General features: G+C 43.7%; 1 protein-coding gene across 1 annotated transcript in view; it reads right to left on the bottom strand.

The window, feature by feature from the left end:
* Nucleotides 1-927: 927 nt before the first annotated feature.
* Ccnt1 (cyclin T1) overlaps nt 928-12,076 on the bottom strand; it is a 28,856-nt gene continuing 17,707 nt past the window's right edge. Inside the window, exons 4-9 of the mRNA XM_021183296.2 lie at nt 11,744-11,804; nt 9,296-9,358; nt 6,432-6,477; nt 4,616-4,779; nt 4,396-4,466; nt 928-2,823 (exon numbers count right to left, since the gene is read on the bottom strand). Of these exons, the coding sequence (XP_021038955.1) occupies nt 1,423-2,823; nt 4,396-4,466; nt 4,616-4,779; nt 6,432-6,477; nt 9,296-9,358; nt 11,744-11,804 (1,806 nt within the window). The 3' untranslated portion in view covers nt 928-1,422. The remainder of the gene's footprint in view (nt 2,824-4,395; nt 4,467-4,615; nt 4,780-6,431; nt 6,478-9,295; nt 9,359-11,743; nt 11,805-12,076) is intronic.

Genomic DNA, 12,076 nt, shown 5'->3' on the forward strand with positions numbered 1-12,076 from the left:
AACAGGATTCCTGATCCACTTTTTTTTAAAGGACTTTTAAGAATCTCTGTCTAGAATCAAAAGCCACCCACTAAGAAATAATCTGAACACAACAGTATCTGTTGGCTAGGCTTGCTCATGCATTATGCCAATGATGTTAAATTCAAACTCTGAAGTCAAATAGGCTGCAAACTGCAGTTGTTTCCCATTAGATAAGCTCTTTACATTCATAATGTAACTTAGACACTACGTCTTCAGAATTCCAAATCACAATTTCATTGTCTTTAGTATCTTAACTGCCTGGCTTCTCCCAATCCTAGTAACACACATGGTCTGGTCTTTTCAGACAGGACTGCAAAGCATACCCTCCTTCCCTTCAGAGACCTGAGCTTTCTCGCAAAGCCCAACATGAAAAGACCCCATTCTGTAGGAGAGAGGCCGGCCTTGCTTTATAGGCTTCTTCCTCAAGCCCACCTCCATGCTGCATTGAAAACACAAAAAGAAGGAAGAGGGAAGTTTCCGTACTGGCGGGCGCAGGAGTCAGGTCAGAATTAGAAGCTAGAGGGCTCTGCTCATTACCACGTAAGCCTGTGGTGAAAGGAGAAGAGGACTCACTGTCAATACAGGTCTCTTCTCATTGTCAAGGCCAACTACCTCTCTAGTAGAATGCGGAGATGTGAAAATGGTTAAGAATGGGAGGAATAAGGTAACATGATTTGAAACACACGCGCACACGCATGCACGCATACACATACACCCACACATACATCCAAGCACACGCACACACAAACGCACACGCACTTTAAAGATCTCAATACTTCAAGAGGCCTGAGCCTATTTCACTCTTGGCCAAGAGCCTACCCTCCCCCCACCCCTGCACACATTCCCACCCTCCTACCCCCCCCACCAGTCACTGCTATGTTCCTCATACACACAGCAAAATCCCTTTCCCCTCCCCGATTATATAAAAAAAACTAAACATAACTTACTTTCTTTAAATTATTTTTTAAAAGTCTCTTAAAGATTTGACGTTTAAATACTTCCTCTCTTCTGATATGTTTAACACCAAAAGCATCCACAACTGCTTGATATGCCCTCCACATTTTAGTTCTGGCAAGAAGAGGGAAGATAACTACTCCAATCAACCTAGTTAGGATGAAGAGAGGCCAAGAGTAGAGTGTGTTCATCATCCTTCACAGCTTCGACATAATCCCACCTCTCTAATACCAGCACGAACTGTAGATGTGAGGCAGCAGATGGAATAACTGAGGCCCTCCCTCCACCACCCGCCCACCTGTCTCAATAGCAATTTTATTCCTTAGGTGACAGATTTCATAAGGGATGTAATTTTCGTAGTCTAATATCAGTAGTCAAAACAAAAAAACAAAACAAAAAAGTGTTTTTTGTTTTTGAAGTTTTTGCCTCTTTTTTTTTTTCTTTTTTTCACTTAGGAAGAGGTGGAAGTGGTGGAGGGGGTTCTGATGGGAGGGGTGGTGGCCGAGGTTTGTCTGTAGTGCCAGATCTGGAGGAGATGGCACCAGCTCTGGGATTCATATATTCACCATAAGAGTGGACAAATTCAAATGCAGGGGCCTGTGTGGGCTGAACACCCTGGGCACTAAGCAGGGAGTGGAGCATATTCACAGTGTCTTGATAATCTATTGACTGAGTTGTGTTGTGACCATTAGCCCCAGGAGGGCCTTTATCCAGTTTCATATGAGGAACTCGAGTTTTACAGCTAGGCTGTGAAAAGGGCAGGCCACTTGTGTCTGAGCTATGCCCAGGCAACTGGGTCATTGTAGGAAGGGGGGGGAAGGGGAAATTCAAGGAAGAAGATTTAGTACTCTTGGCAATCTTGGCTGGATGATCAAATACTGCTGCCCCAGTCTCTTCCGGGGGACCCCTTTTACGAGTCGAGCTCGAAGAAGACAAAGTACTGGACAAGCTGTAGGTTTTGTGTGCTAAGGTGCTTGTCTGGCTGCTGTGTTTTGGATCACTTGGGCGTTTGCTCACGGGGCCGACTGGCAGCTGTAAGTGAGAGTGCCTGTGTGAGTGGTGGTTGTGATGGTGGTGGTGGTTAGACGGGTGAGTCCTCTGCTTCTCCTTGTGTTCCCGGCTCTTGGTGACACTGTCTTCAAGGGAATTGTGCTTATCCCCCGCAGAGTGAACTTTAATGCGCATCTTGATCTCCTCTGGCTTGGAAGAAGCTGCTTTATCCCCACTGGCCACAGGGAGTCTCATTTTCAGAGCTGATTTGTCAGCCTTATCCAGAAAAGGACGTTCAGGGTTTTCTGAGCCCTCAATGGGCATTTTGAGAATAACTGAAGAATGGCTGTCGTGAGACAGGAGATTCTGGGCGGCATATGCATACTGAGACTTCACATTGGCCTCCATGTTCTCCAGCTGCCTCTTCTGAGCAGCCAATTCTTCCGCGTGCTTTGCACGGTACTCCTTAAGTGAAACCTTAGCGGATGGCACGCTCTTGCTCGCCTGCTTCTGGGAAACAAACGCACTGGAACCATCCTGTTGCAAGGAATGATCAACGCCAATAAGTGCTAAACTCTCACTAGTCCGATGACCCTGGGCAGCTTCTAGTTTAAAGGGAGGTTGGGAAGACAGCCACCGCTCGCCCTGCAACATATCCACACTAGTTAGACTGCTCGATGACTCTTCAGAGGAAGGCAGGGAAGGCACTGCAGTTGTAGACGTAGTTGACATGCTCATTAATCCTGCGATAGTTGTGTCTGAAGAGGTCTGAGAAATCATGTTGAGGATTGTCTGCTCCGACGTGTTTTCATCTGCTCCCCGGTCATCTGGCTTGGTTTTCATGGCAGCCTGGTACGCCTAGGACGAAGCACATAAACCTTCACGCCAAGCGGCAGTACAGGGAAGCATCAATTAGGGAACTTTTCTGGATGGCTTTGTGTTCCTTTTTGTTTACTGGAGGTGGGGATTTTGGTTTTTGTTCAAGACCAGGCATGTCTCAAACTCAGAGATCCTCCTGTCTCTACCTCCTGAGTACTTAAAGACATTCATCATCACACCCAGAAAATAAAGCCATTCTTAAACATTCAGTATAACTACTTTGTTTGTTTGTTTTGGTTTTTCAATACAGGGTTTCTCTGTGTAGCCCTGGCTGTCATGGAACTCAGAAATTCGCCTGCCTCTGCCTCCCAAATGCTGGGATTAAAGGCGTGCGCCATCACGCCCGGCTCAGTATAACTACTTGGAGGCTGCAGTTTAAATTCTTTTTAAATTCTAGAAACTTTGATGAGATTTGTATGAACATAAGAGATTAAGTGCATGCTTTGAAGTCCATTTCTAACTCAAATCTTCTGGAGGCAACAATTCTCTATAATTCACCAGACTCAGGAGACTTGGTCTGAACTAATAAGAAATAAGGGAAATTTCTATGCATGGTGGCTCATGCTCGCAATCCCAGCACTTAAATGGTAGAGGCAAAGGCAAGAGAGGATCAGAAGTCCCAGGTCAGCCTCTATAACAGCAAGGCTCAAGGCCAGGTGGAGCTACATGAGACTGTCTCAAAAGGGCTGGGAGGAGGTGTTCTTCTTTCTTTTGAGTGCTGGTGACTGACTGCAGGGCCTTGGGCACGGAGAGGACTTTTCATCTATCTGATGCGATGGGAAAGGGAATGGCTATCACTCCCAGGACTAAAATATCTGCATTACAACTCCAGACTGCAGCCCATTTAAGAAGAAAACCCTGGGCTGAAGAGATGGCTCAGCAGTTAAGGAAACTTGCTACTGTTGCAGAGGACCTGGATTCTGTTCTCAGCAACCATAGCAGCTCACAACCACTTAAAACTGCAGTTCCAGAAGATCTGACATCTCTGGCCTCCATGCACATAAATCTCTCTCCAAACCCCAGGTCTCAGTATATGTAGCCCCAGGTGGTCTCAAGCTCTCACAGAGATCATGTCTCTGTCTCCCAAGTGCTGGTATTAAAGACATGCAGCACCATGCCCAACCGCTGAGCTATCTTTCCAGCAGAACCCCCTAAAACATTTTTAAAGTAAAAATCGCACTCAACCCTTCTAATTCCATCCATATCTTGCCCTACAGTCTTTTGTCCTAAAGACTGAAATCTTGCTGGGCAGTGGTGGCGCACACCTTCAATCCCAGCACTTGGGAGGCAGAGGCAGGCGGATTTCTGAGTTCAAGGCCAGCCTGGTCTACAGNATGAGTTCNAGGACAGTCAGGGCTACACAGAGAAACCCTGTCTCAAAAAAAAAAAAAAAAAAAAAAAAGACTGAAATCTTAGTTCATATCCATGCTATAAAGTCACAGTTACTGTTAAACAAGAAGGAAACTCCCAGCCCAAGCACACATATCCAATTCTGCTGTATTCACTGGTGCGGTTACAGGAAAGAATAAGTTTATCAGTACTAAGTCTTACCCTCCAATTCCGAATACGTTTCAGCCTGCTTGGAGTTTTCTCTAGAATCTGTAGAAATTCATGTGTCAGTTCTACAAAGGAAACATCCAAGAAAGGCTCAGAGACAAGAATATCATGAAACAAGAAAAACCTCAACTAACTCACTGTTTTCAAGTCATGTTTGGCCAGATATGTGACAAATCAAGACGTGCGTTTCAAGGTCCCTTACACTAAAACTTACCATCTAACAGTTCCAAGGTCACAGTGGCGTCAACATACTCCCACCAGTGCTTCCCGTCAGTTGAGACTGGGATCTCCCAGTTGGACCACTTGCAAGCCAGATGGATGCAGACACAGGCCACCACAGGAGGTGTGTACTGCAGGCTAAATGTGGTCAAATGCAGGCTGACATCAAAGGGAAGGAAACAGAGAGTGTCATGAGCCCTCAATTCTCAACCCTAAACTAAAACTCTCCATTATATTAAAAAAACCAAAAAACCAAAAACAAAAACCAGAGGAGAGTGAGAAGGGCAAGACCATCCCGTGCTGACTCAGCACTCAACACGCCTGTCGTCTTTCCCTAAGATTGACTTCTAAGTCCCTGGACACGTCTGTGGTGGGGTAAGCACATGAGGGTGTGCAGAGGCAGAGGTGTTAGAGCCCTACCCCGTGAGTTACAGGCGACGGTGCACATCCACCACAGATGCTGGGATCTGAACTTGGGTCCTCTGGAAGAGCTCTATGTGCTAGACTTTACTCTTCAGCACCTCAGGGTCATTTCTATTAAAGCACTGAGCAGGTTAACAACACGTCTAAATCTCCTAGTACCACACACTCAGTAAACAGAATACTAGTCAACAAAAACAAAAACAAAAAAAGAAAAGAAAAAAAAAAGGAGCTGGGTAGTCAGCCTTGGTGAGGCATACCCCTTTACTCTTAGCCCTTGGGAGACAAAGGCTGGCCTTTGGGTCTCTGTGAGTTTGAGGCCAGCCTAGTCTACATAGCAAATTTCAAGGCTGCCAGAGTTATTTAATGTGACCCTGTCTGTCTCAAACCAAAAACAAAAGGAAAAACAATCAAAGTCAACATAGGAGCAGAAGCCTGATCCCAAAACATGGGAAGTGGAAGTTCAAGGCTGGCTTAAGTAATGAGACTGTTTCAAAATGTAAAAATAAAAATGAAAAATAAAAAAAAGTTGCTCTCTCAAATACAAGTATACCTGATTTTTTTTTTTTTCTTTTAAAGATTCTGTCTGGGTTTAGGCGGGTCTCGTTCTCTGGCTGCCTCAAACTCACAGCAATCCTATCTCCGGATTATAGTACTGTGGCACCATGATGCTTGGCTCTTTCTTTAAATTTGCTTCATCTCTTCTCCTCCCTTGTGTGTGTGTATGTGTCTGTCTGTCTGTCTGTCTGTCTGTGTTTATAGACAGTTCAGCATGGCTTTGAACTTGCTGTATTCCAGAGGATGACCCTGAACCACTCATTCTCCTGCCTGGGTCCTGAGTGCTGGGATCTCAGACTGGGCCACCACAGTGTATGCAGGGCTGGCTTACTAATGCTGACCTTCTCACACTTGGTGACTGGGGATGACTTAACAATATGGGAGTCAGACACAAGAACAAGCAGGTCACTGGGCAGAATAAGTTACATACTAACAGCTTTTTAAAAATTAGATGATAGATAGATAGCAAACCCTTGTAGACTAAGTGCCCTCTGCTTTGGCAAAGGAGAAGGAAATTAACAATCCCCCCAATTCCATGGCTGTTCAGGCTGTGCTCTTGGACATTTTATAGCAGAGTTAGTGCACAGAACTATGCATGCTAAGTCACTACAGAACCCTGGAAAATTAAGGGTGTAAAGCAAATTCGAGGAAAAGGAAAATCTGCTGAAGAATTCATCCTCCAGAGCGCTGTCTACATCACAACCAACGTTATTTTTAGGGTCTTTTGTCTCTAGTTCACAAAGCGATTCTATAAACCCCTCAAGAGATGACAAGCCCAACCCAACCAAATTCCAAACCCATAAACAGAAGAGGAAAAAAATAAAAATATAAACCTGTTGGTTGCCATGAAGTAAGATGTCTGTGCTAAGTCCTTGCTTGCTAACAAAAACAAAAGAAAAAGACGTTATTAGTTCCATTTTTTCTCAACAAATACCTAGTAAACATGTACCATTTGTAAGGTATGCAAACAGTGGTAAGTCAGGCAGACCCAGTGCCTGGTCATCTGGTGCCTACATTCTACCCAAGAAAACACATCAGCGACTCTGGGAAGAAGGGCAAGTGGGATGCTGGCAACTCAACACAGGGTCTCTTTCAGGCTAAGCAGATGGTCTACTCATTTTCTTTTTCTTTTCTTTCTTCTTCTTCTTTTTTTTTTTTTTTTTTTTTTTTTTTTTTTTTTTTTTTTTTTTTTTTTTTTCGAGACAGGGTTTCTCTGTGTAGCCCTGGTTGTCCTGGAACTCACTCTGTAGACCAGGCTGGCCTTGAACTCAGAAATCCACCTGCCCTTGCCTCCCAAGTGCTGGGATTAAAGGCGTGCACTACCACTGCCCTACTGATTTCTAATTTGAATGTAAGTAATTATGCTGTTTCCAGATCTAGAGAGGCAAGCTTTATTTTGAACATCAGCTATTGGAGGTGTTCATTTAAAATGCAATTCCTCGATGTAGTCTGACTCAGTATTTAGGGAAGAACAGAGATTCTGATGCAAGAGATCACTGAGAAAGAGCAAGATAAGAGATGAGCCAATAGGACTTGGCTCCAAAGTCAGACTCCAGAAGGCCATGACATATTTGGAGAAAGGAATTCTTTATTTTTTAAAAAAGAACTGAGTAGACTGGGATTTACTTCACCATCAAGTAACAGCTGTTTCACATACAATGAGAAAGAAAGCATCCCTCATAAAGCCATTTTTATCTCCTTTAGAACTTCAGAGACTTCCTATAGAAGCTCATACCCACGTCTCTTCAGCCCTGCTCTTCCTAATGCAAAACCTTTAAAGCTTTTAAATATACAGAGCTCACAGATCTCAGGCAGATGAGGGGAGGAGAAGTTCTCACCAGCAACCTGAGTTCAGTCCCCAAGATCTCAATAGAAAACTGACGCCTCCTCTACATAAGCCAAGTGCCACACGAATACCACCCCCATGTCTCACCCACAACACATACTAAAGATTTTAGGTTTTAATGTAAAATACTTCAGAAACTGGGAATGTTTCTGAAATTTCATTTTTCATATAACAATATTAAAATAAAAAGTAAGACTAGCCCTCAGTTTGGCATATAAAACTCTAAAAGACAATTATACGCATAATGATATTCAGACTTTGTCTTTTCAGGTCTTAAAGTAAAATCCAGGGCTTTGTGCATATTAAGCAAATGCTCTCCCACTGAGCATACGCCCAGTGCCAGATAATCCCTTTTTGTTTGCTATTTGTGTAGTTGAATAGGTCTTACTCTTGAACTCACAATATAGCCCCGGCTTGCTTAGAATTTACAGTAATTTTTCTAAGTACTGGGAATGTAAGTGTGGCACCACAACTAGCACCCAGAGATCATGGGCACTGCTTAAGTAGAAGGAACCCTTAAGGATTAAGGACGTAACTCTCTGGTAGAGAGAGCACTTGCCCAACATATACAAGGCCCTATGTTTAAACTCTACAGCACAAAACAAACAAACAAACAAACAGGGATGGGTATGGTGGTACAAGCACTTAGGAGGCAGAACTCTCAACTCCAGGCCAGCCTGGCCTATTTAGCTAATTTCAGTCAAGCCAAGGCCACACAGTGAGACTGTGTCTCAAAAATGAAAATTTGTATGCCATTTAAGAACTAATTTTTGATCAGGACTGGAGCGACAGTGCAGTAGGTTAAAGGAGCACCGGCCTTTCCTCCGGAGAACCAGGGTTTGAGTCGCAGTTCCTCTGTGGTGGCTGCTGATTAACTATAACCATTCCCAGGAGATCTGACTCCCTCATGTAGCTTCTAAGTACACCAGCTACACATATCATTCAGACATACACTCAGGCAAAACACCCGTACACATACAAATAAATAAGAATAAATGAATATAATTTTAAAATCCTACCCAATGGATTGTGAGTGAGAAATAAATTCAAATGAATTCTATGTCACCATTGGGGTTTCCTTTAATTAGACACGAACCAAAAAAAGACCATCCACGTTTAAAAAATAAACTATGTGTGCTAACAGAGGACGTGGGTTAGGGCACTGGAACGCCACGGCATGTGTGGAAGTCAGAGGACAACTTTGGATAGCAGTTCTCTCCCTGCCACTGTAGGACCCAGTGTTCAAACTCAGGTCATCAGGCTACTGACCCACTTGCTGGCCCAACACCAGCAACTTTCAAGATTTTCTGAAAAATGCTAACTCATATGTGACTTGGTGGCTCTTCCAAATCTGTCCTTACACTTTGTGAAGTCCCCACCAGACAATAGGTGACTCTTAGTCCCTTTTCCTGCATGGCTCACAGTCCAATCCACCAGGGTGGAGAAGCCCCAATAGCAGGAACATGAAGCAGCTGTCACACTGTGTGGAGTCAGGAAACAGAGGGTACTGACTGCAGGCTGACGCTGGCTTACACCTCTCTACTGTACAGTCTGAGATCCTAGCAGAGAACAGGACCATCCACCTCAACATGATCAACCTAATTCTCCACTGGCAAATCCAGGACCTGTCTTCTAAGTGATTCTGTCAAAATGACAGTTCATGCTAACCTCACTGTCTGGTTAAATTAAAAGATCTAAAAACAGTTTCCAATAGGTCAGAAGCAAGTGTTTGACTCCAGCCAAGCAGGTGGTTCAGTCTGAATCTGGGACAAGGCGGCTGTGTTGTGCCTGAGTCCAGAGCCAGGTACAGCCCCAAATAACTAAGCAATCGCAGAAGTTAGGGTTACTTACCTCGAACAAGCTGGGTGCACTTTACCACATGTGTATGTGGGTGATCAATTGTTAGTTCAAACCCTTCAAAAAGAAAAAAAAAAGAAACGTTAAAAAGCTAAAAATATTCAATATACTTATCTCTCTTTTGTCTGAATTATTAATGGCCAGTTCACTTTTTCCTCTCAAAAGTACTGTGCAGAGACTAAGTGACTAAACGTATCCGTCACACTCTTCTCTACCATCTCCAAAGACTTAGCAAAGGCACAAGTAAGACCTAAAGACCACAGGAGGGGCTGGAGAGGTGGCTCAGCGGGGAAGAGGACTGCTCTTCCAAAGGTCCTGAGTTCAATTCCCAGCAACCACATGGTGGTTCACAACCATCTGTAATGAGATTCGATGCCCTCTTCTGGTGTGTCTGAAGACAGCTACAGTGTACTTACATACAATAATAAAATAAATTAAAAAAAAAAGACAAGAGCATCTCTGAACACAAAAATCTTTTTTTATGGAGGCTAGAGAGACAATTCCCTGGTTTTTGAGTTTTCGGTGCTGCAGAGAGCTGAGTTTGACTCCCAGCATCCACATGTGGTTCACTGTAACTCCAGTTCCAAAAGATCTGACACTTTCTTTGGATCTCTGTGGGCATACATGCTGCAGACAAAAATGCAGGTAAAGCCGGGCGGTGGTGGCGCACTCCTTTAATCCCAGCACTCGGGAGGCAGAGGCAGGCAGATTTCTGAGTTTGAGGCCAGCCTGGTCTACAAAGTGAGTTCCAGGACAGCCAGGGCTACACAGAGAAACCCTGTCAAGAAAAAAGAAAAAAGCAAATAAATCACTCCTACACTTAAAATGGAATGAACCTAAAAGAATGTTTTGATCCTTTTTAGGAACAAAAGGACATATAGCACAAGGTTGAAAGAAGCAGGCACATAAATAATGGTGGCTTCTACGGCTTAGTCTCTTTCATTTGGGGAAGTAAAGAGTGGAAAGAGACAGTACCATATAGCCCCAGGCTTGCCTCAAGCTCACTATGTTGCTGAGAATTACTGCACTTAAGATTCCCCTGCCTCCAGCTCCCAGATGCTGAAATACAGAATGCAGTACCACACCCAGTTTGGAGCTGAGGACCCTAGATATCAACCCTAGGGTTAATGAATGCTAAGCATTCTACCAACCGTTTACTCTGTAGCTGCAGCTGGCTGCAACTCTTGGAAATTCTGCTTCTGCCTCTGCCACCTGAGAGCTGGGTTACAGCATCTTAAGCCTCACTGTGGTCCTTTGCATTAGCTTCACTCTAATGTGCACTGGTTATTCTATCCCATTTCAAAAGGTCATTACCAAAGTTATCCAACGGAGCCAGTATATTGAAAACTGACATAAGTACATTTTCTCTGAGCACGTAAATATAAATCCCAGCCACGAATAGTACACACTCAGGAGGCCTGGCAGATTTTGAGGTTTTTTATTTTTTATTTTTTGGTTTTTCGAGACAGGGTTTCTCTGTGTAGCCCTGGCTGTCTTGGAACTCATTTTGTAGACCAAGCTGGCCTCAAACCCAGAAATCCGCCTGCCTCTGCCTCCCAAGTGCTGGGATCAAAGACATGCGCCACCACCGCCCAGCTAGATTTTGAGTTTTTAAAGCCAACTTGGCTACAAGGTGAAACTGGTCTAAAAACAACAAAACACACATACACACCACACACACACCCACACACCACACGGGGGCGGGGGGGGGGCGTACACACAAACAAAATGCTATTACCTAATCACACTGTCAAACCAAAACAGTTTATAGGAGAATGAGTCCCCCCCACCCCCGCCCTCTTTGTCATTATTTATCAGGTTAAAAAACTGCCAAACTAGCCAGGTGGTGGTGGCACATGCCTTTAATCCCAGCACTCCGGAGGCTTAGAGGTAGGTGGATCTCTGAGTTCAAGGCTAGCCTGGTCTGAATGACTCCACATATAAACTCTCTTGAAAATCAAAGCCAAACAGAGCAATCAGCTAAATCATAAACCTTACAGGGTTGGAGAGACTGATCAGCAGTTAAGAGAACCAAATGCTCTTCCAAGGTTGTAAGTTCAAATCCCAGCAACCACAGGATGGTTCACAACCATCCTTAATGAGATCTGACGCCCTCTTCTGGGGTGTCTGAAGACAGCTACAGTGTACTTATATATAATAAAGCTTTAAAAAAAATCATAAACCTTACAATGAGAAAAAAATTTTAAATCTTGACTAATAGCTGTTTCAAGGGTCACCAAGGTCCTAACACTGTGGAAAGTGACCAGGGTTAATGATCTGTTTCCATTTAATGTGCCCCACAGCCATTTTTACCCAGGAACAGAGACTTCCCAAAGCCTTCACAAGATTTTCTCCCAGTCTTACAAACTTTAACATGAAATCATTATTATATCCCATACATATTTTTTCCTGCTTTAAAAAAAAAAATTAACTTTAACTTACCTAAGGTCTGCAAAATTATACTCTCTAAAATCACCAGATCTTGAACTTGTTGTAGGTAAGCCTAAGAAGGGAGAAAAAAAAACCAGAAGTTACACCCCACAAAAGGATGTAAATAACTTTAAAAACAAAACAATCGAAGGGCAAAAAGTAGCCACATTCTTCACCAAAATACCACAAAAACAGTCTTTATGCCACATACTGAAATTCTTCTCCTTTGAAATCTCTTGGGCCAGGTCAACGCAGTTTAAATTACTTCTAGCAACAAAGTCTTCCATATTCCTACTAGGATGACCCATTAAGCCCCATTTAAAGCATTCCACTGAGTTCCAAATC

The sequence above is a fragment of the Mus caroli genome, chromosome 15 (assembly GCF_900094665.2).
Source record: "Mus caroli chromosome 15, CAROLI_EIJ_v1.1, whole genome shotgun sequence".
Lineage (NCBI taxonomy): Eukaryota > Metazoa > Chordata > Mammalia > Rodentia > Muridae > Mus > Mus caroli.